The following is a 24416-nucleotide window of genomic DNA, read 5'->3' as shown; positions in this document are numbered from 1 at the left end:
AGTAATCTAATCAGCGAGAGAACACACTATTAGTAATTGAGCAACAAAACTAAAGAGTTCTGCAGTACACCAGGTACAGTATGTAGCCATAGAACTGTCTAAACTGGGTTAGCGGCAAATCTGCAATGAATGAATGCACACAAGCAGACCAGCCAAATGTCTCATCATGCATTCAAGGACAAAAGCAAAAACAAACAGCAACCGTTTGGCCCACTGTGAATTCAGATGCTTTTGCTCGTCATTTCATGAAGCCTCAACGTGCACACCTCGAGGGCTACGTCCGTGAACTCGGCGCGCCGGAGCCGCCACGACTCAGGCCTCTTCAAGTACTCAAGGCCAGAAACAATCCCCCCGTGCACGTATGAAGAACGCAAACACGCTCATCCTGCGTTGTAATGACGCACCATCATTAGTAACATTTTATTCTCTGCATTTCCCACAGTGGGAGGAGTGCTGCCTTTCTACACACCTCACTCGCCAAACAGGCCAAGGAGACAGAAAACGCCCGAGGGCCGTAACACTGTCGAGACCCCATCAGTGTGTAAGCGCTGACCGCTGAGATGGCAGTTGCTGCTCACCTGGGCCCCTAATTGCCTGATGACTGCTCCAAAGTTGCACAGGGATCACAGGTCAGCTGCTCACCCTTGAGTATGTGTGCCGGGTTGTTTTTGTGATGCTTTCGGGACTTTTTTAAAAATGTTTCATCGTCTCAGCATGGGTAAAATGGCTAAATGAACAAGCATATAGTGAAAAAACTAAATTTAAAAAATATAGGACATTTACTTTCATCCACAAAAATGAACATCGAGTAGCACAAAAGTGAGTACGCCCCTCACATGTCAGCCATTTTTTTAATTCATGCCTTCTCGTGTGAGTGAGATGGGTAAAATGACTAAATGAACAATCATATGGTGAAAAAACAACATTTGAAAAATATAGGACATTTACTTCCATCCACAAAAATGAACATCGAGTAGCACAAAAGTGAGTACACCCCTCACATTTCAGCCATTTTTTAAATTATTTCTTCTCATGTAAGTACTCATCATCTCAGCATGGGCAAAATGACTAACTGAACAATTGTATGGTGAAAAAACAAAATTTAAAAAATATAGGACATTTACTTTCATCCACAAAAATGAACATCGAGTAGCACAAAAGTGAGTACGCCCCAAATATGTCAGCAATTTTTTTTAAATTATGTCTTCTCCTGTGAGTACTAAGTACAGACAGTCAAGCATAGTGGTGGTAGCATCATGCTTTGGGGCTGCACGAGTGCCCTGGCAAGCTAGGTGTCTCCACTCGCTCTACCAATGAAATCATCATAAATCAATAACAATTGATAACAAATGATTAAGGCAATGCTAAAGGATGCTCACACTAAATAGTCACATTTTGGACATGTTCACTGTGAGGTGTACACACCAGCTATTTATACCAGCAGTGTCCAAAGTGTGACATGGGGGCCATTTACGTAACATTTGACCCCAACAATGTATATATAGTATATAGAGTACATCTTTTATGATTTTTTTTGCGCAAAAGGCTAAAAGTAATGATGATGCAACTCTCCACTAATGGATTTCATCTCAGAGCAATTTTAAGTCTATTTTAAAAATTATGTTTAAAACATTCCATGTGCCTTAGGGTGAAAAATGGCTGTAACTGAAGGGGATGTCTTATGAAAAATTGACTAAAATGGGTAATTTTGTTGAAATTTTTGTCAGATTAATTGAGAAAAAGTTATAATATTACGATAATTAATAAAGTAAAGTAAAGTATCAAAACACAAGGAAAGTAAAAAAAAAATATAAAAAATACAAAATGATCAAAAAAGGTTCATATTAGTAATATGTTATGTAATGTTTGCTAAATACAAGGATGAAGAGTCTTGAACCAGTCATGATGTGCTATACATATCACTATATTGACACTTACTATGGTACCCATTATGTCATTGGATGGTCATATCACCTCGTACTTCGGTACATGACAAAAACTTAAAAAAATAAATTAAAAATTAAATTAATAAAAAAATAACTTTTTAATAAAAAAATAAAAATTAAATACATAAAAATAAATAAAAACTTCAACTATATTAGGAAAGCAGGAAGTGAACAAATGTAACAGTTACTGATTGTAAAAGTACCAGATGGAGGGGTAGGATTTAATAAGCTTTGCTTCTTCCTACTCCTTTTGGACATGTGGAACTGTGAACTGATTATGTGATGCATTCAATTGTAATCTGATGCATGTTCAAATGAAATAAAACCATTACCATTACAAATGTATACAAACTGTACACTGACTACTGTAAAGATTTTTCTACTATTGTCCCTCGAAAACACCTCGCATTTCAGCCAATCCTTTTACTATGCATGTCTTGTGAAGTCCAATATTGAATCCATCAGGAGGATGTTGCGGTTTCAAACTATGATGACAGGGACCGGGGGCCCCCGAGGAGACCACATCCTGAAACTGAAGGGGTGACGCTCCGAAGCAGACATTCAATAAGAAAACCTTGAAATCCACATATCCGCTCAAGGGCGACGGATGTCTTAATGGAGGCAGCAAAAATGAAGGAGCTGCGGAATCATCTGCATGCTTATGGTGATCCACTAATGGCGATCACGAAACAAGACGCTAATCTAATTAGTCATGTAGGTTCAAACAAACCCCGATGTAACTGGATCATTCATTTAATGGGAAAGGTCACTTAACCCAGAACGCCTCCAGCTAATCTCCAAGTTAAAAAGCCAAATACTCTCCATCGTGCTTGGATGAGTCAAATGAGACATTTCATCCAAAAATAAGCTATATCATTACACAATAACATTTTTTTAGGGGTTGAAACATGTCAGTTATTCTCTTAGATTGGGATGTCAGGTTTTGTTCCGAAACAGACACCTCACACTTTTTTTTTTTTCTTTTTCGAGGGGGATTAATTAAATTTTAGCCTCAGGAACCCAAACTTCCAGCCCGACTGTCATGCTCGGCTTTATATTACATGGCATGCCAAGAGGTCTCCATGTACTTGTCCCAATTCGGAGACAAATGACTGATGAAGAACATCCGGCGCCACGCAGAACGTATTAGAAGCGATGAAATGGGAAGGAAAACGTCTCAAAACCTGAATACTTGCAGAAGGGAGGGAATAATTCCTTCCTCTTTTTCCCCATTGAGTTGGATTTGCATTTTTGAGATCGGTTAAAGCTGTCCGCCCAATGGTTTTCCTTCAATGTTGATGTAATCCCTCCATATAAAACAGCAGAATGTGCTCCAGACATAATGCAACATGAACGGATCTGCATGCAAAAGAGGCAAAAAACGTCACTTTGGCTTAGGCAGCGGCGGATATGAGGGGCTTGCTGGGACACCTTTTGATCCGTTATTTCACTTACGGATCGGGTTCACTTCCAAAGCAACCTTCTCACCTAGAGTGTGGATGTGTGTGCTGACATATATCCGAGTTTGTCTGAAGCCATGTGCTTTCGAGGAGACCGTGTACCTTTAGACCTGTGTTGGCAGAACATAAATCTAACCCTACTCTTCTCACTCTCCCTCGAAAGCCACTCGGTTCGTTGGGGACACTTCCCTTGTGGGCGTTAGGGCTCTCTGTGGGGGGTCACAGGTCAGTCGGCGGAGGAAGCGACAAGCTGTGAAATGTAAAAGACCAATTTCTTCCACATGTTTCAGCGCTGGGAGAACACTGCCGAGCTGTCAGTCGGCATCACGTTTAAAATGGGCCAGGGTGCTACCCAGCAGACCTGTCACAACTCATTTGTAATTAAAAAGCCCGTGTGATGTTTAAAGCAGAAACTTTTGAGGACTGTTAAATAAAGATGAGGCGCCGAATGGATTAACAACAAGGGGATCGATACCAAATGACTGTTTGAAGCTGTTGGGTGAGAAGTTGACGACTAAGGTTAAGACTAAGACTAAAAGTTGGGTAAGAGCTAACAGATAATGTCAGGAAAAACAATGGACAAATCCCCATCTTCGTCAAATGCCTCCAGGTCGATTCCAACCTGGAGGACGCATTCGGGTCGGTCCTCGGACATGCTGGAGTGACCATGTCTCACAGCTGGCCAAGGAAGGCCCCCCGTTGGAGCTGGTGGGGGTGGTATGAATGATTGCCTGCCTGGCAAACGGAAGATGATGGACGGATGGAATGCTAAAATTCCTATTCCAAGGGATCATAGGTAATTCTTAAAAAAACGGAACAAGGCCCAACATGATTATTAGTTTTTCCTAGAACCCCAAATTCCTGGTTACACCCCTTAGATTGGCGATATTCATTCTATTCATTTTACCGCTTATCCTCACGAGGGTCGCGGGGGTGCTGGAGCCTATCCCAGCTATTTTTTCTTTTTTTCCTTTTTTTCATTTTTCATCTGAAAAATGGCGAATTCCAAACTAATTTTTTAAACAATATAAGCCCTCCTTCATTCATTTTCTACCGCTTATCCTCACGAGGGTTGCGGGGGTGCTGGAGCCTACCCCAGCTGTCTTCGGGCAGCTTTTTTTCCCTTTTTTTCATTTTTCACCTGAAAAATGGCAATTCCAGACTAATTTTTGAAACAATACTAGCCCTCATTCATTCATTTTCTACCGCTTATCCTCACAAGGGTCGCGGGGGGGCTGGAGCCTATCACAGCTATTTTTCTTTTTTTTTTTTTTTTCTTTTTTTTTCATTTGAAAAATGACGAATTCCAAACTAATTGGGGTACACCCTGGACTGGTCACCAGCCAATCACAGGGCACATATAGACAAACAACCATTCACACTCACATTCATACCTATGGACAATTTGGAGTCGCTAATTAACCTAGCATGTTTTTGGAATGTGGGAGGAAACTGGGGTACCTGAGAAAACCCACGCATGCACGGGGAGAACATGCAAACTCCACACAGTGATGGCGAGAGTGGAATTGAACTTGGGTCTCCTAGCTGTGAGACCTGCGTGCTAACCACTCGTCCTACGTGCTAACCACTCGTCTGCCGTGCAGCCCCCCTTCTTTCATCACAAACAAAAAGTTTGTTTCTACCTTTTTTCCGTTCTTTAGTGATCAGTAGTAGAACATATGGAAGTTTGGGGAAAATATCAGTTCCCGACTAAAGAAGAAACATTCATTCATTTTTAACCACTTTTCCTAATGAGGGTCGCAGGGGGTGCTGGAGCCTATACCAGCTGTCTTCGGGCGAGAGGTGGGGTACACCCTGGACTGGTGGCCAGCTAATCACAGGGCACATATAGACAAACAACCATTCACACTCACTTTCATACCTATGGACAATTTGGAGTCACCAATTAACCTAGCATGTTTTAGGAACATGCTAAAAGAATATGCATTGTGCTGCTAAAATAGGAACACCTAGGAAACCGAAGTACCCGGAGAAAACATGGAGAACATACAGAGGGTGGAATTGAACCCGGGTCTCCTAGCTGTGAGGTCTGCGCTCTAACCACACAATCACCATGCAGTGATTGGCAATATGATCTGGAAAAACTTACCCATCACCGTCAGTTACACAAAAAGTCAAACGTTTTACAACCGATTCTTCCAGAAAAGCATGCCCAAAACTTAACGATACAAAAAGTCCTGTTCCAGGGACCACAAAATGGGTCAACAATTTAAAACTATTCTGCAGAAATTGAGGTTGGTGCAAGTAATCCAAGTTCCAAGTTCTGGAGTACTTACTACCTTCTCAGTCTGCATAAAAACAGTTTCCGGAACACACCATGGTGCTATAGCTTCGTAAGGATCAGTTGGTATCGATCTGCATATGGCGATCACAGACCTTTCCATGAAAATCTGATGATATCTGATCAGTGGTAGGTTGATGATTTGGAGGGCGTGCTTGTGTGCATGAAATACGGATATCCTCATTTTTTTTACTCATTATCAATCAAATGGTCAATGACTTATGGCCATGAATGTGCTCTATTTCCCTGTTTTTTACCAAAGAGATCCTTAGACACTTTGAGGTGTTATATTGAGGTGCCCACTGTCTTAACCCATCCCTGCCCTCCAGCACCGGGAAAGAAACATACTGAATCCCACTTCAAGTGACATTAGGGTGACATTTTCTACCCACTGTGACATAGTCTGTGGGGGGTGGGACTGAACATTTGAACCCCTACCTGGCAGAGATGATGAAGAACAAGTGGAATCAGCTGACAGGTGAAAGGGAGAGCCCTGGGGAGAGTGAATCAAGGCGGGTTCTCCTGCTCTGCTTCTGGCGCCGCCATGGAGCGGGTTCAACTGGGATTGTGGATCAGGTTTGGATTGGGGTTGGCTGTGCCTGACCACAGGTTGGAGCATGACAGACGTATTTAAAGGTGGCGACTGCAGGGGGTTGGGGCACTCTGGTACCCTGGATGCTCCTGGTGGGTGTGCCTTTATCTTGAATATGAAAAAAAGGGAAAATATTTTGAGTTCAAATACTCAGTTTATTGTTTTCTGCAGGTGCACGACTTTTATAGCTATTATCTGCGGGAGAGCAGCATGTGTGTGTAATTACACTACAGGTATGTGTGATCAATGAGCATGTCACAGCATGAAATAATGACACTTTAATTCAATAAAGATCAGGCTTACCACGAGTATAAAATGCACATGATTATTAGTCAGTACAGTGAAGTGTTTTATCATCGCCTCCTATAAGACCACTCAGTAAAAAAGCAGGCTTCACTACACATCTTTAAATAAAACATGGCTGCCAACTGCCCCTCAGTCAGCTGCTGCTGATGATTTAAGTTGGATCATTTAGCATGATGTTTCTGTACACACCATTTAGATGGATGAACAGATAGATAGTTCTGTACTAGATAGTTCTGTACTAGTACCGATATTAGCACTTTAGCTTAAATGGCTATACATTGATTTATAGGCTGCATGCAGGCCTCACAGATAGGAGATCAGAGTTCAATTCCATCCTCGGCCATCTGGGTTTTCTCCGGGTACTCCGGTTTCCTCCCACATTCCAAAAACATGCTAGGTTAATTGGCGACTCCAAATTATCCATAGGTATGAATGTGAGTGTGAATGGTTGTTTGTCTATATGTGCCCTGTGATTGGCTGGCCACCAGTCCAGGGTGTACCGCGCCTCTCGTCCGAAAACAGCTAGGATAGGCTCCAGCACCCCGCGCTGACCCTTGTGAGGATAAGCGGTAGAAAATGAATGAATGAGGGCTAGCACTGTTTGAAAAATTTGTCTGGAATTTGTCTTTTTTCAGTTGAAAAATGAAAAAAATGAAAAAAAGAAAAAAATGAAAAAACAGCTGGGATAGGCTCCAGCACCCCCGCGACCCTTGTGAGGCTAAGCAGCAGAAAATGAATGAATGAGGGCTAGTATTGTTTAAAAATCAGTCTGGAATTGTCATTTTTCAGATGAAAAATGGAAAAAAATGAAAAAATGAAAAAAATGAAAAAATAGCTGGGATAGTCTCCAGCATCCCTGTGACCCTCGTGAGGATACGCGGTAGAAAATGAATGAATGAGGGCTAGTATTGTTTAAAAAATTTGTCTGGAATTCATCATTTTTCATTTTAAAAATGAAAAAAATGAAAAAAATGAAAAAAATGAAAAAAATGAAAAAAATGAAAAAAATGAAAAAATAGGCTCCAGCACCCCCGCGACCCTCGTGAGGATAAGCGGTAGAAAATCAATGAATTATAGCATCTATTTTGTTCATAGATTAAGGTAGATAAAGTGTACATTAGACCTTTGTAAACAAACACAACTCATTTGCATTAAAGCTGCAGATACACAAAAAAGCTGAGCTAAAAGCACTTGAAATTTTGGAATTCCACCATCAAGGAAAAATAGCCTACCTGAAAGTACATGTTGCACAGCCAGTGATCGAGATCAGAGGACATGAGGGCTTCAATTTTCCTAAACTGGTTCACTTGGCTGTTGGGCTCCCCTCTCAGCAGTGGAGTTTTGTAGCTGGTTTGAGTAAAGTATACAAATGTGTTTTGCCAATTCATGTAGTTGATTTATGCACACAGAACAGTTGCAGGTGCTCTTCTTTATGAATATTTTAATACATGAAACCTAAGAATGCATATTCATAGTCTGTTTTACAGTATATAGCATACCTGCCTTGGACCAGGCCAAGTCTTGGTCCACAAACCGGAAATGCTCCCCAAGCCAGAACCGACTTCATGTAGCTGCTCTGCTGCACAGCTGCAATCAGTTGGAAGACGAGGACCATGGAGGGGAGAAGCTCGCAGGTTGGAGGCATGATCTGCAGACACAAAATGGGTGCAACCTAACTCCTAATTTTATGCAGATGATGCCTGCAGGTGCATCCCGCAACGTAAGCACACATACAGTATGGACACAGTACATTTATTAATGCAGCACTAATGAAGTAAACATGCACAGACGTGTTCTCAACCACAAAGCCAATGACAGACAGAAGGTAACAACAGGAAAAGGAGCCCTCGGGGGTCAATTTAATCTACATCCTAGACTTGAATCCTCTTTATCTCATTTCCATGTTTTTTTTTCTTTTTTCTTTTTTGGTGCGAACCTCCTTAACTGTCATTCCCACCCGTCCACACAGAAGTGAGATGCGAGAGTGATAAAGCATCCAAGCAAAGTGGAGGGAACAGGACAAGCTGACAGTTACTGAATTCGCAACGCATGGAGGAGACCATCAATCAGACTGATGGTATTATTAAGGCGATCTTGCATGAGGCAAATAGTGTTAGTGGTTATCGTGCTCCATGCCAAACACATGCATTCTTATTTACCCGGAGAATTGTGTAAAAAATGAACTGACAGTGAGGTGTGGGCCACTTCATCCATCACCAGGTGGAAATACTTATTCTGTCTATTAGTAGGAATAGAAAGCACAGAGATTTGATTTGCTTTTCGGATGAATATATAGAAAAAAAAAGCATCAGTATCTAATGTAGGACACTAGTTTATGACTTAAAATAGCATTTCATATTATTCATTTAATGTAAGAAATGCATTTTGCATGAAGACGGCGTTTAAATAATGCATGTAGACTGTCTTTTGAGTACACATTTTGACATACATGCTGTGTTTCTTCCGAGAATCCAATGTACTAAACATACAGTAGTGTGAAACAGTGTTTTTCCCCACTTCCTGATTTATTATATTTTTGCATGTTTTGCACTTAAATGTTTCATATCATCAACAAATGTTGTGTTTAAATAAAAAAGGAGAAAAAGTGTTTGCACCCTAAACCTAATAACCGGTTGGGCCACTCTTAGCAGTAACAACTGCAATCAAGCATTTGTGATAACTTGCAATGAGTCTCTTAAAGCGTTGTGGAGGAATTTTGGCCCACTCATCTTTGCAGAATTGTTGTCATTCAGCCACATTGGAGGCTTTTCCAACATGAAGCCTTTTTAAAAGGTCATGCCACAGGACTTTGACTAGGCCATTTTGTTTTTCTTCAGCCATTCAGAGGTGTGTTTTGGATCATTGTCCTGCTGAAGAACCTAAGTTGGTTTCAGTTTGACGAACAGATGGCAGGGCATTCTCCTTCAGGATGTTTTGGTAGACAGCAGAAGTCATGGTTCCATTTATCACAGTAAGTTTCCAGTTCCTGAAGCAGCAAAACAGCCCCGTACCATTACACTACCACCACCATATTTTACTGTTTGTTTGTAATGGGACACAAACCTTCTGGCCAAGCGCCTTTTTAAGGTCATGGCACAGCATCTCAATAGGATTCAGGTCAGGACTTTGACTAGGCAATTTTGTTTTTCTTCAGCCATTCAGAGGTGGACTTGCTGGTGTGTTTTGGATCATCGTCCTGCTGAGGAACCCAAGTTGATTTCAGTTTGAGGAACAGGTGGCAGGACACTCTCCTTCAGAATGTTTTGATAGACAGCAGAAATCATGGTTCCATTTATCACAGCAAGCCTTCCAGTTCCTGAAGCAGCAAAACAGCCCCGGACCATCACACTACCACCACCATATTTTACTGTTGGCTTGTAATGGGACACACACCTTCTGGCCAAGCGCCTTTTTAAGGTCATGGCACAGCATCTCAATAGGATTCAGGTCAGGACTTTGACTATGCCATTTTGTTTTTCTTCCGCCATTCAGAAGTGGACTTGTTGAGTTTTGGATCATCGTCCTGCTGAGGAACCTAAATTGGTTTCAGTTTGACGAACAGATGGCAGGACATTCTCCTTCAGAATGTTTTGGTAAACAGCAGAAGTCATGGTTCCATTTATCATAGTAAGTTTCCAGTTCCTGAAGCAGCAAAACAGCCCCGGACCATCACACTACCACCACCGTATTTTACTGGTTTGCTGTTCTTTTACGCCAGATGTAATGGGACACACACCTTCTGGCCAAGCGCCTTTATAAGGTCACGGCACAGCATCTTAATAGGATTCAGGTCAGGACTCAAATGTGTCTACAATAAAAGGCCAATCCAAAATAAGCAATTATTTTCTGGTGTTATTACCAGGTACCTCAAGTAGTGCATATGCCGATCCGCATTTAAAATGCTGTTGATAAAATGAACCTGTGCTGCAGATCAGGTGAACGGTGGTGGTGGTATGGGTTACCTCATGTTGCAGCATGATATTGCATGGCCCCATTTTGCAAGGATCTGTACATGATTCCATGGACACACTGTATCACCCACTGAGTATGTACAGGATGCTGTATTTGAGGTAAATAGTAGTCACACAAAATACTGATTTTTCAACCCACTCGGATCTGTGATATCATGAAAAATTGAAGCAAAACAAAAAATTTTGTTTTTATATCGAATACATGTGCTTAAAATTGTTTTGTTTAGCTTTTAGCTGATGTTCCTCTGGCATGTGTTTATTGATCCGAGGGTAGCAATTACCATAGCAACAACACAGACTGCTGAGGTCTGTCGAGTTTAATAGGTTAACAGTGGTTAGCCTATTGTAACGCTTGCCTTCTACGGCAAACTCATATGAGTTATTCACTGTTGCAAAAGAATGAATGCTTTGGTTCTACAAAAAAATTAAAAAAAATGATTTTCCTGCTAAATTCTTAGGATAGGCTCCAGCACCCCCGCAATCCTCGTGAGCATAAGCGGTAGAAAATGAATGAATGAGGACTAGTATTGCTTAAAAAATTAGTCTGGAATTCATAATTTTTCAGATGAAAAATGAAAAAAAAGGAAAAAAAATTTAAAAAGGCTGGGATAGGCTCCTGCACCCCTGCAACCCTTGTGAGGATAAGCGGTAGAAAATGAATGAATGAGGGCTAGTATTGTTTAAAAAAAATTGTCTGGAATTCATAATTTTTCAGATGAAAAATGAAAAAAAAATGAAAAAAATAAAAAAAAAATGAAAAAATAGCTGGGATAGGCTCCAGCACCCCCACGACCCTCATGAGGATAAGCGGTAGAAAATGAATGAATGAGGGCTAGTATTGTTTAAAAAATTAGTCTGGAATTCATAATTTTTCAGATTAAAAATGAAAAAAAATATTCAAAATGAAAAAAAAAAGAAAAATAGCTGGCATAGGCTCCAGCACCCCCGTGGCCTTTGTGAGAATAAGCGGTAGAAAATGAATGAATGAATGAATGAATGAATAATAGCATCTATTTTGTTTTTTGGTTCTACAAAAAAATTTAAAAAATGATTTTCCTGCTAAATTCTTGAGAATCGTGGCCCAATTTCCCAACAGCTAATAGAAATACATTAAAAAAACATTCCTCACTGACCATGCAAACACATTGTAGGAGGGAAGGGGATCCCATAAATTCTTAAATCCTCTTAACCTTAAAACTTTTGTGCTGCTTCCTATTTAGTGTTTCAGAGAAAAACCAACAACAAAGACAGCAGGCCTGACTCTTTCGCTCCCACTCGCCAGCTGAAGTGACTCTGGGTGCATGAAAAAAGAGTCGGGAGGGAGAAGGGAGGAAAGAAAAATAAGCTCCTGGCTTCCTCCTACTATCACTAATTCCTCATTTCCTCTTAGAGAAGGCTGGGGAAAGATTGCACGCTATATAGTGTGGGCCAGACGGAAGAAAGAAAACAACCAAGCCAGCTCTGATCGTCAGACAAATCTGATCAAGCAACCAACCACTGCAATGAGGACGACAACAACAGTTTGTCAATAGCTGTTTTTTTTGGGGAGATGAGAAGGAACGGGGGTGAGTGTCATGAGCCATTTACCATGCTGTACTTAAACCTTTTTTTTTTTAAACTTCTGAATCAGATCCCAGGTCTGCATTCACTTCATGCCAGCTTTTAGCCCGTTCTTTATGTTTGATGGGAGCAGGAGACAATCTCATGTGGATGCTGGAGCTCAGTGAATACGCCCACAGATGCACTGACAGTGTCCACATGGGCTGAATGCTCCAGCTATAGCTAAGGCCTTTAGTGTGGATGGCATAATGGAGAGAAGAAACCCTTCAACTTCAGTGTGAAGATCACAGGATAAACCGACACAAAGATCCAGCTGTCACTATTGACCATTCATTTGGCAGCGACTCGAGATGTTTTTCGTCTAAATGTGCATGGATTCCATGCAATTGACTGAAATGCTTTACCAAAAAAGACCAATTTAATGAGTTTACGAAAATATAAAACTGGGCATGCACTGTGTAAATGATCCCCAGTATACAGTAGGGAATGACTAAGTAATCGAATGGCTCCAATCTGGCAGAATCAAATTGATTTACTAATTGGATAAAGAGTCAAAAATCAAAATTTTTATTACAGTATACCTTCTCAAGAAACAATACCAAAAATAGCACGTGGATACATTGGGGTAGGTTTTTGGGGGGATTTTGGTTAAGTGTAAAGGAGATTATTTGAACCCTGATGTGCACCGACAATCACGCACATTACTCTGGTGCGGTTTTGATTATTTGAAACATAAACAGTGTGAAAATGACAGCATGTAGAAATGACAAATATTTGCCTTATTCTCCTCTCTCTCTGTGTGTGTGTGTGTGTGAGAGAGAGACAATGGCACTCTTATAGTATATGTATAAGTATATTTTAGAAGCTTTTCGTGAAATCTAATCTAAATAAAGCAAAATACTAAAATAACCTACGTAATTGACCCAGCAGGAATATTTGAGTTAGTCCTTACAATTTGAGACTTGTTTTGTTTGTTTACTGTACAGGTTACTTATTGCAAAGGTAAGAAGAAAATAATATATTTTAGTTTTGAAATACTTCTTAGTCCCGTTTTTTATTTTTTTTTTTATCAACTGAAAAACATTTGTGGTCTTACCTTTTCATTTGTATATGGATTTCTCCGGGAAAAGCTTGAATCACCTCTAGCTGGTGCTGGCTTTTCCTCTCTATGGAAGGACGGCAGTGACAAGCACCTTCTATCTCATGCACCTATCTCATTATATGACGCATCTGTATTTTATTATCTATATCCATCCAATTCAGTGCGCTGAAAAGAGTGCACTCCGACAGGAGGTTCAGGTTGCTTATTGGTACCGATAATAAGTACCCGATATCAGTATAAAAATCAGTTGATTTTTTTTCTCTGATCATGAAAAACAATATTAAATCCGCCACAGGAGATATGTCATGATACACATATTGGTATCAGTATCGGCTGATATCAGGATCAGAACTTGATTGAATTGAATTGGAGAATATCGGCATATCGGTTTTCTGCAAAAAAAAAGCCAATATCGGACATCTCTAATTATTTTTGTATATTTCATGAATAAAGTCACCGCTTCAGGACTTAAGTTCAGCTTCAGTCAGTTCTGCAGAAATTCTGCTCCACTATTTTCCAAGTATGCCAACACTATTTTCTCTCTGATATCAGGATCAGAAATTGAGAGTTGGACAATATCGGCATATCAGTTTTCGGCAAAAAAGCCAATATCGGACATCCCTAATTATTTTTGTATATTTCATGAATAAAGTCACCGCCTCAGGACTTAAGTTCAGCTTCAGTCAGTTCTGCAAAAATTGTGCTCCACTATTTTCTGGCTGATATCAGTATCAGAACTTGAGAATTGGAGAATATCGGCAATCGGTTTTCGGCAAAAAAGCCAATATCGGACATCTCTAATTATTTTTGTATATTTCATGAATAAAGTCACCGCTTCAGGACTTAAGTTCAGCTTCAGTCAGTTCTGCAAAAATTCTGCTCCACTATTTTCTGGATGATATCAGTATCAGAACTTGAGAAATGGAGAATATCGGCAATCGGTTTTCGGCAAAAAAGCCAATATCGGACATCTCTAATTATTTTTGTATATTTCATGAATAAAGTCACCGCTTCAGGACTTAAGTTCAGCTTCAGTCAGTTCTGCTCCACTATTTTCTGGCTGATATCAGGATCAGAACTTGAGAATTGGAGAATATCGGCATATCATTTTTTGGCAAAAAAAAAAAAGCCAATATCGGACATCCCTAATTATTTTTGTATATTTCATGAATAAAGTCACCGCTTCAGGACTTAAGTACATCTTCAGTCAGTTCTGCAAAAAATCTGCTCCACTATTTTCCAAGTATGCCTACAGACAGCATTTCTCATTGCATTCCAATAAAACATGACTTCCCTTATTTAAATGAATAATTGATTTTAGGTTTGATTTACATGCGAGGGTTAAATGTCACGTTGAAAAGTTGTTGTTTTATTCATGCTAAGATTCCCGGGGTAAAAAAAAAAAAAAAAAAAACCTTGCGGCTGCGTATCAGGCGTATTTTCATATGCTGTCTTCACATTGAGAAACAGGGGGAGGATTTCAGAAACTGTACAGAATGCCAGATTGCATCCCGTGCTGCTTTTCAATGAATTTCCCATCAATTCGAGTTTCTCGTGCAGCGTCAGAGTTGCAGAGGCAGCACATGTTTTGCATTTGTGCCTCTTTTTTCATCATACACACATCTGAGAGAAAGACACTTCCCTGAGCATAATGTAAATAAACGGGGGCCCCCCCCCACTTCATTCTGTCTTTGCCTGCTTGAATAAAAACATATTAGTATCCACAAAAGGAAATGGAGGCAACATGTCACTGTTACCTGTCAATGAAGATCTTTCCGTTGTCATTGAGCCATGCAAGTCTTATCTGTGAATCGTAATGCATAGTGCAAACCAAACACGCTCCACTGTTTACACACAGCTAAAAAAACACGGCAGTTAGGAATCACTCAATCATATTTTGGCATGCATCAGATTAGAATCAGGTTAAAAAATGTACACTTAAAAAACGTTTTGGAAATAGCCTCACCATGACCACATTCTGGTTGAAGTGCAGGTCAATGTCGTAGAGGTGGCCTTGGTGTTCAACCGGGTCGGTGGATACCATCCATTCGTTATTCCAGGCTAGAGCTGGGCCCCCAAGACGGCTGTGAAGGGCCACACTGATGCTGTAGAGGCCCCTGGGAAGCTTGTCTCTGGTGGCCCTTAAACAGCGCACACACACATGCACAGGCTGGGGGGTTGTCGTTGTAGTGTGATGCACCTACAGCATAACACACACACACACATATTTGTATTTTTTATGCAAGTATTGCTATCATAAGATGTGTAGGCAGGATGGTGAGTGTTGCGTCAGCTACGTAGCAAATGTGACATCATACCACCATCTTTGTTTCGGAAAATACACCCCTCATATTTCAGCATTACCAATACAGTACATCTTCTCATATGACAATACTGTAGAAATTAAATGTGGATATTTTAGCAACACAAGAGAGCATCATGAGAAACATGAGAAAGAGAAATATGATCTCAGGGAAGAACTAAATTTGAAACACTTATATGCTAGGACTACGTTATGCTAGCCATAGCATTTCAGTATGTGGAATCAAACTATGGAATGGATTGAGTAAGACCCTCAAACAATGCACAACGATGAGCCAATTCAAGAAACAATACAAGCAGTTGATGTTTGCTAAATACAAGGATGAAGAGTCTTGAACCAGTCATGATGTGCTATACATATCACTATATTGACACTTACTATGGTACCCATTATGTCATTGGATGGTCATATCACCTTGTACTTCGGTACGTGACAAAAATAAAAGAAATCAAATAATATACAAGTAAAATAAAAATAAAAATAAAAATAAAAATAAAAATAAAAATAAAAATAAAAATAAAAATAAAAATAAAAATATTAAAAAAACTTAAACTATATTAGGAAAGCAGGAAGTGAACAAATGTAACAGTTACTGATTGTAAAAGACCAGATGGAGGGGTAGGATTTAATAAGCTTTGCTTCTTCCTACTCCTTTTCGACATGTGGAACTGGGAACTGATTATGTGATGCATTCAATTGTAATCTGATGCATGTTCAAATGAAATTAAACCATTACCATTACTGATGTTCTGAAGCAAAGCATGGTTCCCTGTCATGGAAAACTGTCCAAAAAAAATTTAGCCCAAACACAACTCCAGAAGAAAGGAAGGTGGGGGGAAAAGCACGAGTTAGGTCACCAGCAGTGACATCGTCATGGAAAAGTGGACGAGGAGGTCTATTTATATATGCGGCATCAAACAGAATGACATACGGAGCAACAAAACAAAAACACAGCACATCCACGGCAAGTTAACGTCATCACATAAAAACAACTAAGCGCTAAACATAACACGTAACTTAAAAATGTTATTTACAAATTCCCTCAAGGCATGCTGGGTAGTTCAGCTGCAATAAAGAGTTGCCCAGCATGCCTTGCGGTAGGAATATATGAGTTGCAGTTTGCCCATCCTTGCCCTTGATGGATCAAATCAATACAAAAAAACACAAAGATTTGCTTCGGGTTAGGGTTGTTTTCCTAACACAAACATAGTAATTTTGCTTTCATGGATAACTAAGGAAATGTGATTATATTCACATTTAAAGGGAAAGATCAACGGATTTTAACCAGCTTTCAGCCTTTTCGAGTTATTTTTTAATGTCTATTCGTGCGAACGACGCCAGAAAATAATTAACCTTAACTAAGTAATCATTTTAATTACCTTCCGGAAGTGACGCACCGGGTTCATCTCGCCCAATACAACAACAACATAACACACTGACTGCCATTGACACGCTACACACGACCGACCAACTTCACTTGCCATATGAGACTATGGCGTCTTCTGGGAATAGTTCGTCTTCTGAAGATGAATTTTTTCATCGAGGAACCATTCGGCCTTACCAATTTGAGCCAAACTTGACAGCAGAAGAAGTAGAAGCCAGGAGAAGAGCGGCTGAAGAGGCGGACAGAACAACCACAATGGCGGCCATACCAGCCGGCCGGGTTACCGGCGACTACTGGTGCACATGCCAGAAATGCCAAGCCATGCCGACAGAAGACGAATGTGTGTGCTGTCATGAAATCCAACAAGCACAAACAATAGTGGACCAATTCGACCCTGAGCCAACCGATGTGGAAGAAGACGACGAGCATCCAGGCTATGTACAGAAGTGTGTGACTGAGCACCCAGATTTCGTGGCTCACCTAAATGAAGCTGTGCTAGACACCTACTTCAGGAGCCACCAGTACAACTGGAGAAGATTTCCAAAGCCAAGAGGACCTAGAGGAACTCTAACAAATGCGTATGTATTTACAGAACTCTACCTCTTCGTGTAACTTGTTCAGGACACTCTGGATCAAACCAAGCATAGGTATGAGAAGTTTTAAGATCACTCACTCGTTACAAGTGACTTTTAAATGGAACAAGCAGGCAAGCAGGCATATTAGAAGTAAACTTGCATGCGATCGATCAACTGTGTAGCCCGCTGCAGGTAAGATCAGTGTGTTATGTTGTTGTATTGGGCGAGATGAACCCAGTGCGTCACTTCCGGAAGGTAATTAAAATGATTACTTAGTTAAGGTTAATTATTTTCTGGCGTCGTTGGCACGAATATACCTTAAAAAACAACTCGAAAAGACTGAAAGCTGGTTAAAATCCGTTGGTCTTTCCCTTTAAGAAGCTGCATTCAGTTGTTTTTTTTTTTTATCAAATACCAAAATAGCTGGCCCCGCAGCTCCTGCATTGTGCTTTAGGTTCAAACTAAGGTCCAGAAAAGGACTAGCCATCAAGCTAAAATACCCGACTGTTAACTCAACGTCCAGAGCATTGTTAATTGAGGTATACTCTCTATTTAGAGATATAATAAACATGGCTGCTGAAGTGTGAGGTGTGTACTTTTATGTGATACAGTACACAAATATAGCACACAGACCTCACAGCTAGGAGACCGGGGTTCAATTCCACCCTCGGCAATCTCTGTGTGGAGTTTGCATGTTCTCCCCGTGCATGCGTGGGTTTTCTCCGGGTACTCCGGTTTCCTCCCACATTCCAAAAACATGCTAGGTTAATTGGCGACTCCAAATTGTCCATAGGTATGAATGTGAGTGTGAATGGTTGTTTGTCTATATGCGCCCTGCGATTGGCTGGCGACCAGTCCAGGGTGTACCTTGCCTCTCTTCCGAAGACAGCTGGGATAGGCTCATGCACCCCCGCGACCCTCGTGAGGGTAAGCGGTAGAAAATGAATGAGTACAAAAATATAATATCTTTTATCATACTCTGTCATGTGTATCACTAAACCAAAACAAAATAATTTGAGCAGAAGTGAAATGAGAATCTTCTTTCTCTTTGGGCTTTTCCCTTCAGGGGTCGCCACAGCAAATCAATCTCCTCCATCCAACCCTGTGTTTTCACACCAACTACCCTCATGTCCTCCTTCACTACATCCATAAACCTCCTCTTGTCCGAACATCTCAGTCTGGCTTCTCTGACTTTATCTCCAAGGCCTCTAAAATGTAATGTCCCTCGTTTCTGATCCTATCCATCCCGGTCACTCCCAATAAGAACCACAGAATCCGCATCTCTGCTACCTCCAGTTCAGTGAAGGCCTCTAACATGTAATGTCCCTCGTTCCTGATCTTATCCATCCCGGTCACTCCCAATAAGAACCACAGAATCCGCATCTCTGCTACCTCCAGTTCAGTGAAATGAGTATAATTGGTGGCAAAGGGGTTTAGCCCACACATTTTTGGAGGAGTTGACGGAGGCCCCTAAACCCTCACACTGAAAAAAAAAAGTGCACAGGAGGAGGAGGATGGGGAGAAAGAGAATAAAGGAGCAAAGGAATCAAAATATAATAGCACGGCACTCCAATTTGCACATGTATGTATTTAAGAGGTATTGTTTGCACGAGACGGCAAGGTGAAGGCAAAAGGTGAAGTGGGCCAATTTTTCCATATCAGAGGTGGTTTGTTCGCCCCCGAGCGGGAGTCGTGCTTTAAGTGGCGTAACATTACAGCACTCCTACAGATGAGATCAAAGGCTCCGCAGAGGGATCCCTCCATGCCTCGGCTGGCAAGGCGCCGTCCCCCGTCCTGTCGCTGACATACTGTATCTTCTCAAGGCTTTGCACACATTGACTGATCGCACAAAATGCACTCTTAATGGAGACAGGAAATGCCACATACAAAAACTTCCTTTCTTTCTAAGTACGGGCTAATATTCAGAGATTAAGCTTTCTCGTTAATTATTTTCATTTTAATTAGTAAATCTTAATTAACAATGAACATTTACCCTTAAAAATGTTTGGCTTCGGAATGAAGGAGGGGGGGTGAAGAAAGGAGAGAATAAATATGACAATCTTTTTGGGACCTCCGGGCAGGATTACTGATGCAGGCTGCCATAGTTATTAAACACGTTCTAAATTAAATGCCTCCATGAATTTTGCACAGAAATACATTTTCATACTTTTGCATGCCAAATGCGGCATTTCATATTTCAGATTCATCTCGCCGCAGTCATTTTGGGGAAATGTCACCTAAACAAAGATTTTGTCATTTACCAAAGGAAATTACTATGCGTAGCAGGTTTGGCCATTGCTTTCTCTCTTCTGCCTGTGCCGGTTGTTTCAAGTCAGCAAGCCATAAAAAATCTTTATCTCAGTGAAACACAGCAATTTGGGAGATAATCGAATGGTGACTGGGGGGCACAAACGCCAGTCTGAGGAATTATACCACAATCTCCCCTGCATTTACAACCTTCCTCAAAGCCAGTTGTCACCCTGGAAGGAAAGCCCCTGACTGAAGATTCATTACATCTTTAAGCCAGCATGGTGGCATGGCAGCCTCATCCCCGCATGCAACACAACAGCGCGCTCCTCCCACAGCTGCTGCTGAGCTTCCTTCTCACTCCACTCTCGTACTTCTCATCTTCTTATTCCTCCTACTTCCATACCTAGGACCACAAAGCTGCAAGAAATCATTCAATAGGGGAGGTCATTCGTGCATATCCCAAACACCAAACCTGTCTGGGTGACTATTCATTACATGATTTCACAAAAACTACATCACTTGATTGTTTTTGATTGCTAGCAATTGTTAAATATTTCCAAACAAATATACACTGGAACCTCCAAGGTTGAACACAATCCATTACAAAATTTCAATAAAAACACAAGGGAACTTTGATTTGTCTTCATTTATTCGGTCTAAAAGGTTCCCATAGGACAAGGGTGGGCAAACTACGGCCCCAAGGGCCACATGCGGCCCACTAAGTGATTGAATCCGGCCCGCTAGTTGCTTTTTAAGTATTTGAACTTTTAATATAAAAACTGGCAACATGACTTGCAAGTCGGATGTCTTATTTAGTAAAACAAAACGGGGCGGGGTACACCCCAGCCAATCACAGGGCACATATAGACAAACAACCATTCACACTCACATTCATACCTATGGACAATTTGGAGTCGCCAATTAACCTAGCATGTTTTTGGAATGTGGGAGGAAACCGGAGTACCCGGAGAAAACCCACGCATGCACGGGGAGAACATGCAAACTCCACACAGAGATGGCCGAGGGTGGGATTGAACTGTGAGGTCTGCACGCTAACCACTCGACCGCCGTGCAGCCCCCCAAAAAACAACAAAACTATTAAATTATATAGTTTGATGTGGTCTGATGTTTAAAGTGCTCTTGAAAAAAGGGGCATGAAGGGGCATACAGCTGATAGTAAAGCACTTTTACAAATAAAATTAGACAAATAATTCAAGGAAAATTATAAGCATAAAATAGTATGTGTGTGTGTTAAATATATGCCCCCCCCCCCCCGGAAAATTTTGTTAACTCAATGCGGCCCATGAGTCAAAATATTTGCCCACCTCTGCCATAGGACATGGTGACCAAATGTATTTCCTGTTTTTCCACCCTTTACAGGCATTCCATTTTTTTTTTTTAAGTGCGGAAAATACCCTTGTTTTCATTGTTTTTCACTCGGCCATTAAACTGACTGGCATTAGGGCAGTCTGTTGCATGTCACATAAAACCTGAAACACGTTTTGAATGAAGACATGACATGTGCTGACTTGAAGTCTCGTAAAATTGTGGATGTTGTACACAATGGTGGTTCAAATTCCCACGTTCTTGAACTCCGGTTTTCATCACTAATTCACTGTAAAGAAAACAAAAATATACCAAAACAGAGGCATTTTTCCATTTAAATCAAATTAACACATTCTAGTTACCCAAAAGCATTTTTTTTAGAGAATAATTATACATTTGTAGTGCGCAGACCTCACAGCTAGGAGACCCGGGTTAAATTCCACCGTGAGCCATCTATGTGTGGAGTTTGCATGTTCTCCCCGTGCATGCGTGGGTTTTCTCCGGGTACTCCGGTTTCCTCCCACATTCCAAAAACATGCTAGGTTAATTAGCGACTCCAAATTGTCCATAGGTATGAATGTGAGTGTGAATGGTTGTTGTGAATGGTCTATATGTGCCCTGTGATTGGCTGGTGACCAGTCCAGGGTGTACCCCCATGACCCTCGTGAGGATAAGCGGTAGAAAATGAATGAAGGAATGTTGATGCTGAAAGTAAATGTAATATAATAAATGATAAAAAAATAAATATATATATTATAAATTATAAATATATATAAATAAATATATAAATGATAATATATATGATATATATTATAAAATAAAATATAAAATTATAAAAAATATAAATATATAAAAGATAAAAAAAGATAATAAATGATAACTATATAATAAATGTCAAAAGTAAAATTTTGACTTTTCCCAGTTGTTAAACATCGTATGTCTTTCGATGTTCAACTGTTAGGGAACACATTTAGGGAGTCATATTCCCTGCAAGTAGTACTGTAATTTTTTGTACTACCATTGTTGAAAATATTTTGGCGCCATTCTGTAGGGGTGTCGACTGCAGATATTTTTTTTTTGACAACTAACACCATATCTTTACCTGCCAAAGAGATTGGGACACCGACAAAGAGGATTCTGGGAGTTCTGTCATCTGTCCATATTTGGAGATCGCTTCCTGGCCTTCCCCCAGCGCTCGGTGCGATGGACTACACACACAAATACACAAGTGTAAACATGCAGGTAAACGTCACTCCCCGACACCTTAAGAGCCGCACTGGACAGCACTGATCAATGTCCGAGCACAAAGACAGCCAAGAAGCTAACCCTGTTAGCAAGCTCGGCACATTTCAGACTCGCCAACAGCAGCGCAATCTAATAACACCAGAACAAAACACTTCTCTCCTCCTCTCGCTCTCTTCCTCAGCCTTTCAATCTTATCAGAAGTAACGTAATAAGCGGCTGCTTCCCTCTGTCTTCTCGCTACGTCTCTTAATTCCTCAAAATAAAGCAATATCACAGGGGCCCTGGCCTGCCTGTGACTGGGGATAAGATGCGAGTAAAAAGAAGGATAATTCGGCAAATAAATGCTCGGCATCAAAGGCAGGCAATGGCTCTTTCTTTTCTTTCTTTCCCCGCCGTCTCTGTTTGCCTATCAAAAGTATTACGTGCGCTTTCATCAGTTCACAACAAGGCACAATGTGCCTCCTAATGCAATTACTCAACCTCCATTAAATCAGAAACAGTGGAGACAAATGAATTACATTTGTTACAAAAACCACAAGTCAGCTCCATGTCTCCCCTCTTATTCCTTTCATGGGCACAGCGAGAGCAAACGTGAAATAATTTCTCATTCAATTCCAGGCAGATGTAGCCCTAGGTGATGCGTACAAAGTCTCCCGTGTCTAATAGCCACCCACCATTGATATCAGAAGGAATTTACAGGGTTCAAAGCTGTCGAGAGGAGGTCATAGCGCTAAACTCCCAACTACATTCATCTGACAGGGCTGGTGTCCAACTACCACCCACCCATAAAGCAAGCAAACACGAGTGAAGATCCTGATGGGCGCAGTAGTTTCTTGATTCTATCACGTCAGCCGCCATGCTAGCTCATAATTACTTAAAAACCCAAACATGCTGAGCCGCACGCCCGCCGGGGGCGCTCGGCTTTGCGAGATGTGACGTGTGATCTCTGGCTTCAAGTGGACGCAGGCGAGAATTGATGCGCCTCCGAGCCCAATGACATGGACAGATTTTCATGGCCCCGAGCCATCCTACCCACAATGCAATGCACGCGGAGGACTTATATGATTACATGCTTTCTCAAATGTCAGTGGGGATGCTTTTCACGCGAGTGGCGATGATGTGCCATCAGATGTACTACGTATGGGGAGAAATATGAAAATGAAATGGGCTGGACTCACCAGTGGGGAAGTGTGTTGTGTCTGTGCTGAGCTGCTTCTCTTGGTGCCTCACGGCTCTGCGGATGAGGGGCCTTTAAACATTAAAAAACTATATTCATTTTAACAATAATTAGCAACACAAACAGTAAAACACCCTGTCAACTCTCCCGATGCCAACGTGTAAGTCCATGTTGTCTTATATATGTCTAATATGGCTTATTTTTATCTTATTATGTCTACTTTATTGAGTAATATGATAGTAAATGTGACTATAGGGGTGTTATGTCATATCTAGAGGGCTCTAATAATGTTAACACTTCTTACCTTTACACTAAATAAGAAAATATTATGAAATATTATGAAAATATAATGAATACACAATAACAGTGGAAAACATCCGTTTTCTCCATTAGTCCGACACAAAATGTCGAAACGACGAAAACCGAAACATACGAAAACAACTGTTCCCTTAGAAAATAATACAAATACAGTTCATCCACACTTAGAAATAAGAACACATTTTTATCAAGAAAAATAATAGTCTCACATACAAATAACGCAAAATGACGACTAAAAGGGATAAATTAAGACTTAACATCACCTTTATCGAAGACTCTTGGTGCTGAACAGTGGAGGGAGTAAAGGGGAAAGACGGAACAGCCACGAAGACGCTATTTAATTCTTATTCCGTACAAATTTAACTTTAAAAAGTGGACGATTAGAGCTGTAAACTTGCTCAATTAAACATCACGTACAACTTCAGAAGCAGGTGCAAACATCAGGTGTGATTATCACGATCACTTGAACGGCTCACTCTGTGTTTTGTGTCTCCCTTAAAACGTTCCCCCTGCAACGTGCGTTATACTTAACTTATATCCTATTGTAATAGATGCTAACATCGTGCTTTCCTACGGGTT

The 24416-nt window shown here is 40.8% G+C and overlaps 1 protein-coding gene across 1 annotated transcript in view; it reads right to left on the bottom strand.

The window, feature by feature from the left end:
• LOC144899556 (uncharacterized) overlaps nucleotides 1-22660 on the bottom strand; it is a 28344-nt gene extending 5684 nt beyond the window's left edge. The window contains exons 1-5 of the mRNA XM_078792270.1: nucleotides 22200-22660; nucleotides 15206-15439; nucleotides 8106-8254; nucleotides 7839-7953; nucleotides 6147-6408 (exon numbers count right to left, since the gene is read on the bottom strand). Coding sequence (XP_078648396.1) covers nucleotides 6147-6408; nucleotides 7839-7953; nucleotides 8106-8254; nucleotides 15206-15439; nucleotides 22200-22250 — 811 coding nt within the window. The 5' untranslated portion in view covers nucleotides 22251-22660. The remainder of the gene's footprint in view (nucleotides 1-6146; nucleotides 6409-7838; nucleotides 7954-8105; nucleotides 8255-15205; nucleotides 15440-22199) is intronic.
• Between the last annotated feature and the right edge of the window lie 1756 nt (nucleotides 22661-24416).

This window comes from Doryrhamphus excisus, linkage group LG7 (genome assembly GCF_037039965.1).
Source record: "Doryrhamphus excisus strain RoL-2023G ecotype Guam linkage group LG7, RoL_Dexc_Guam_v1.1, whole genome shotgun sequence".
In the NCBI taxonomy this organism is placed as follows: Eukaryota; Metazoa; Chordata; class Actinopteri; order Syngnathiformes; family Syngnathidae; genus Doryrhamphus; species Doryrhamphus excisus.
Note: the sequence above shows the minus strand (reverse complement) of the source record. Positions and strands in the feature narration are given on the sequence as shown.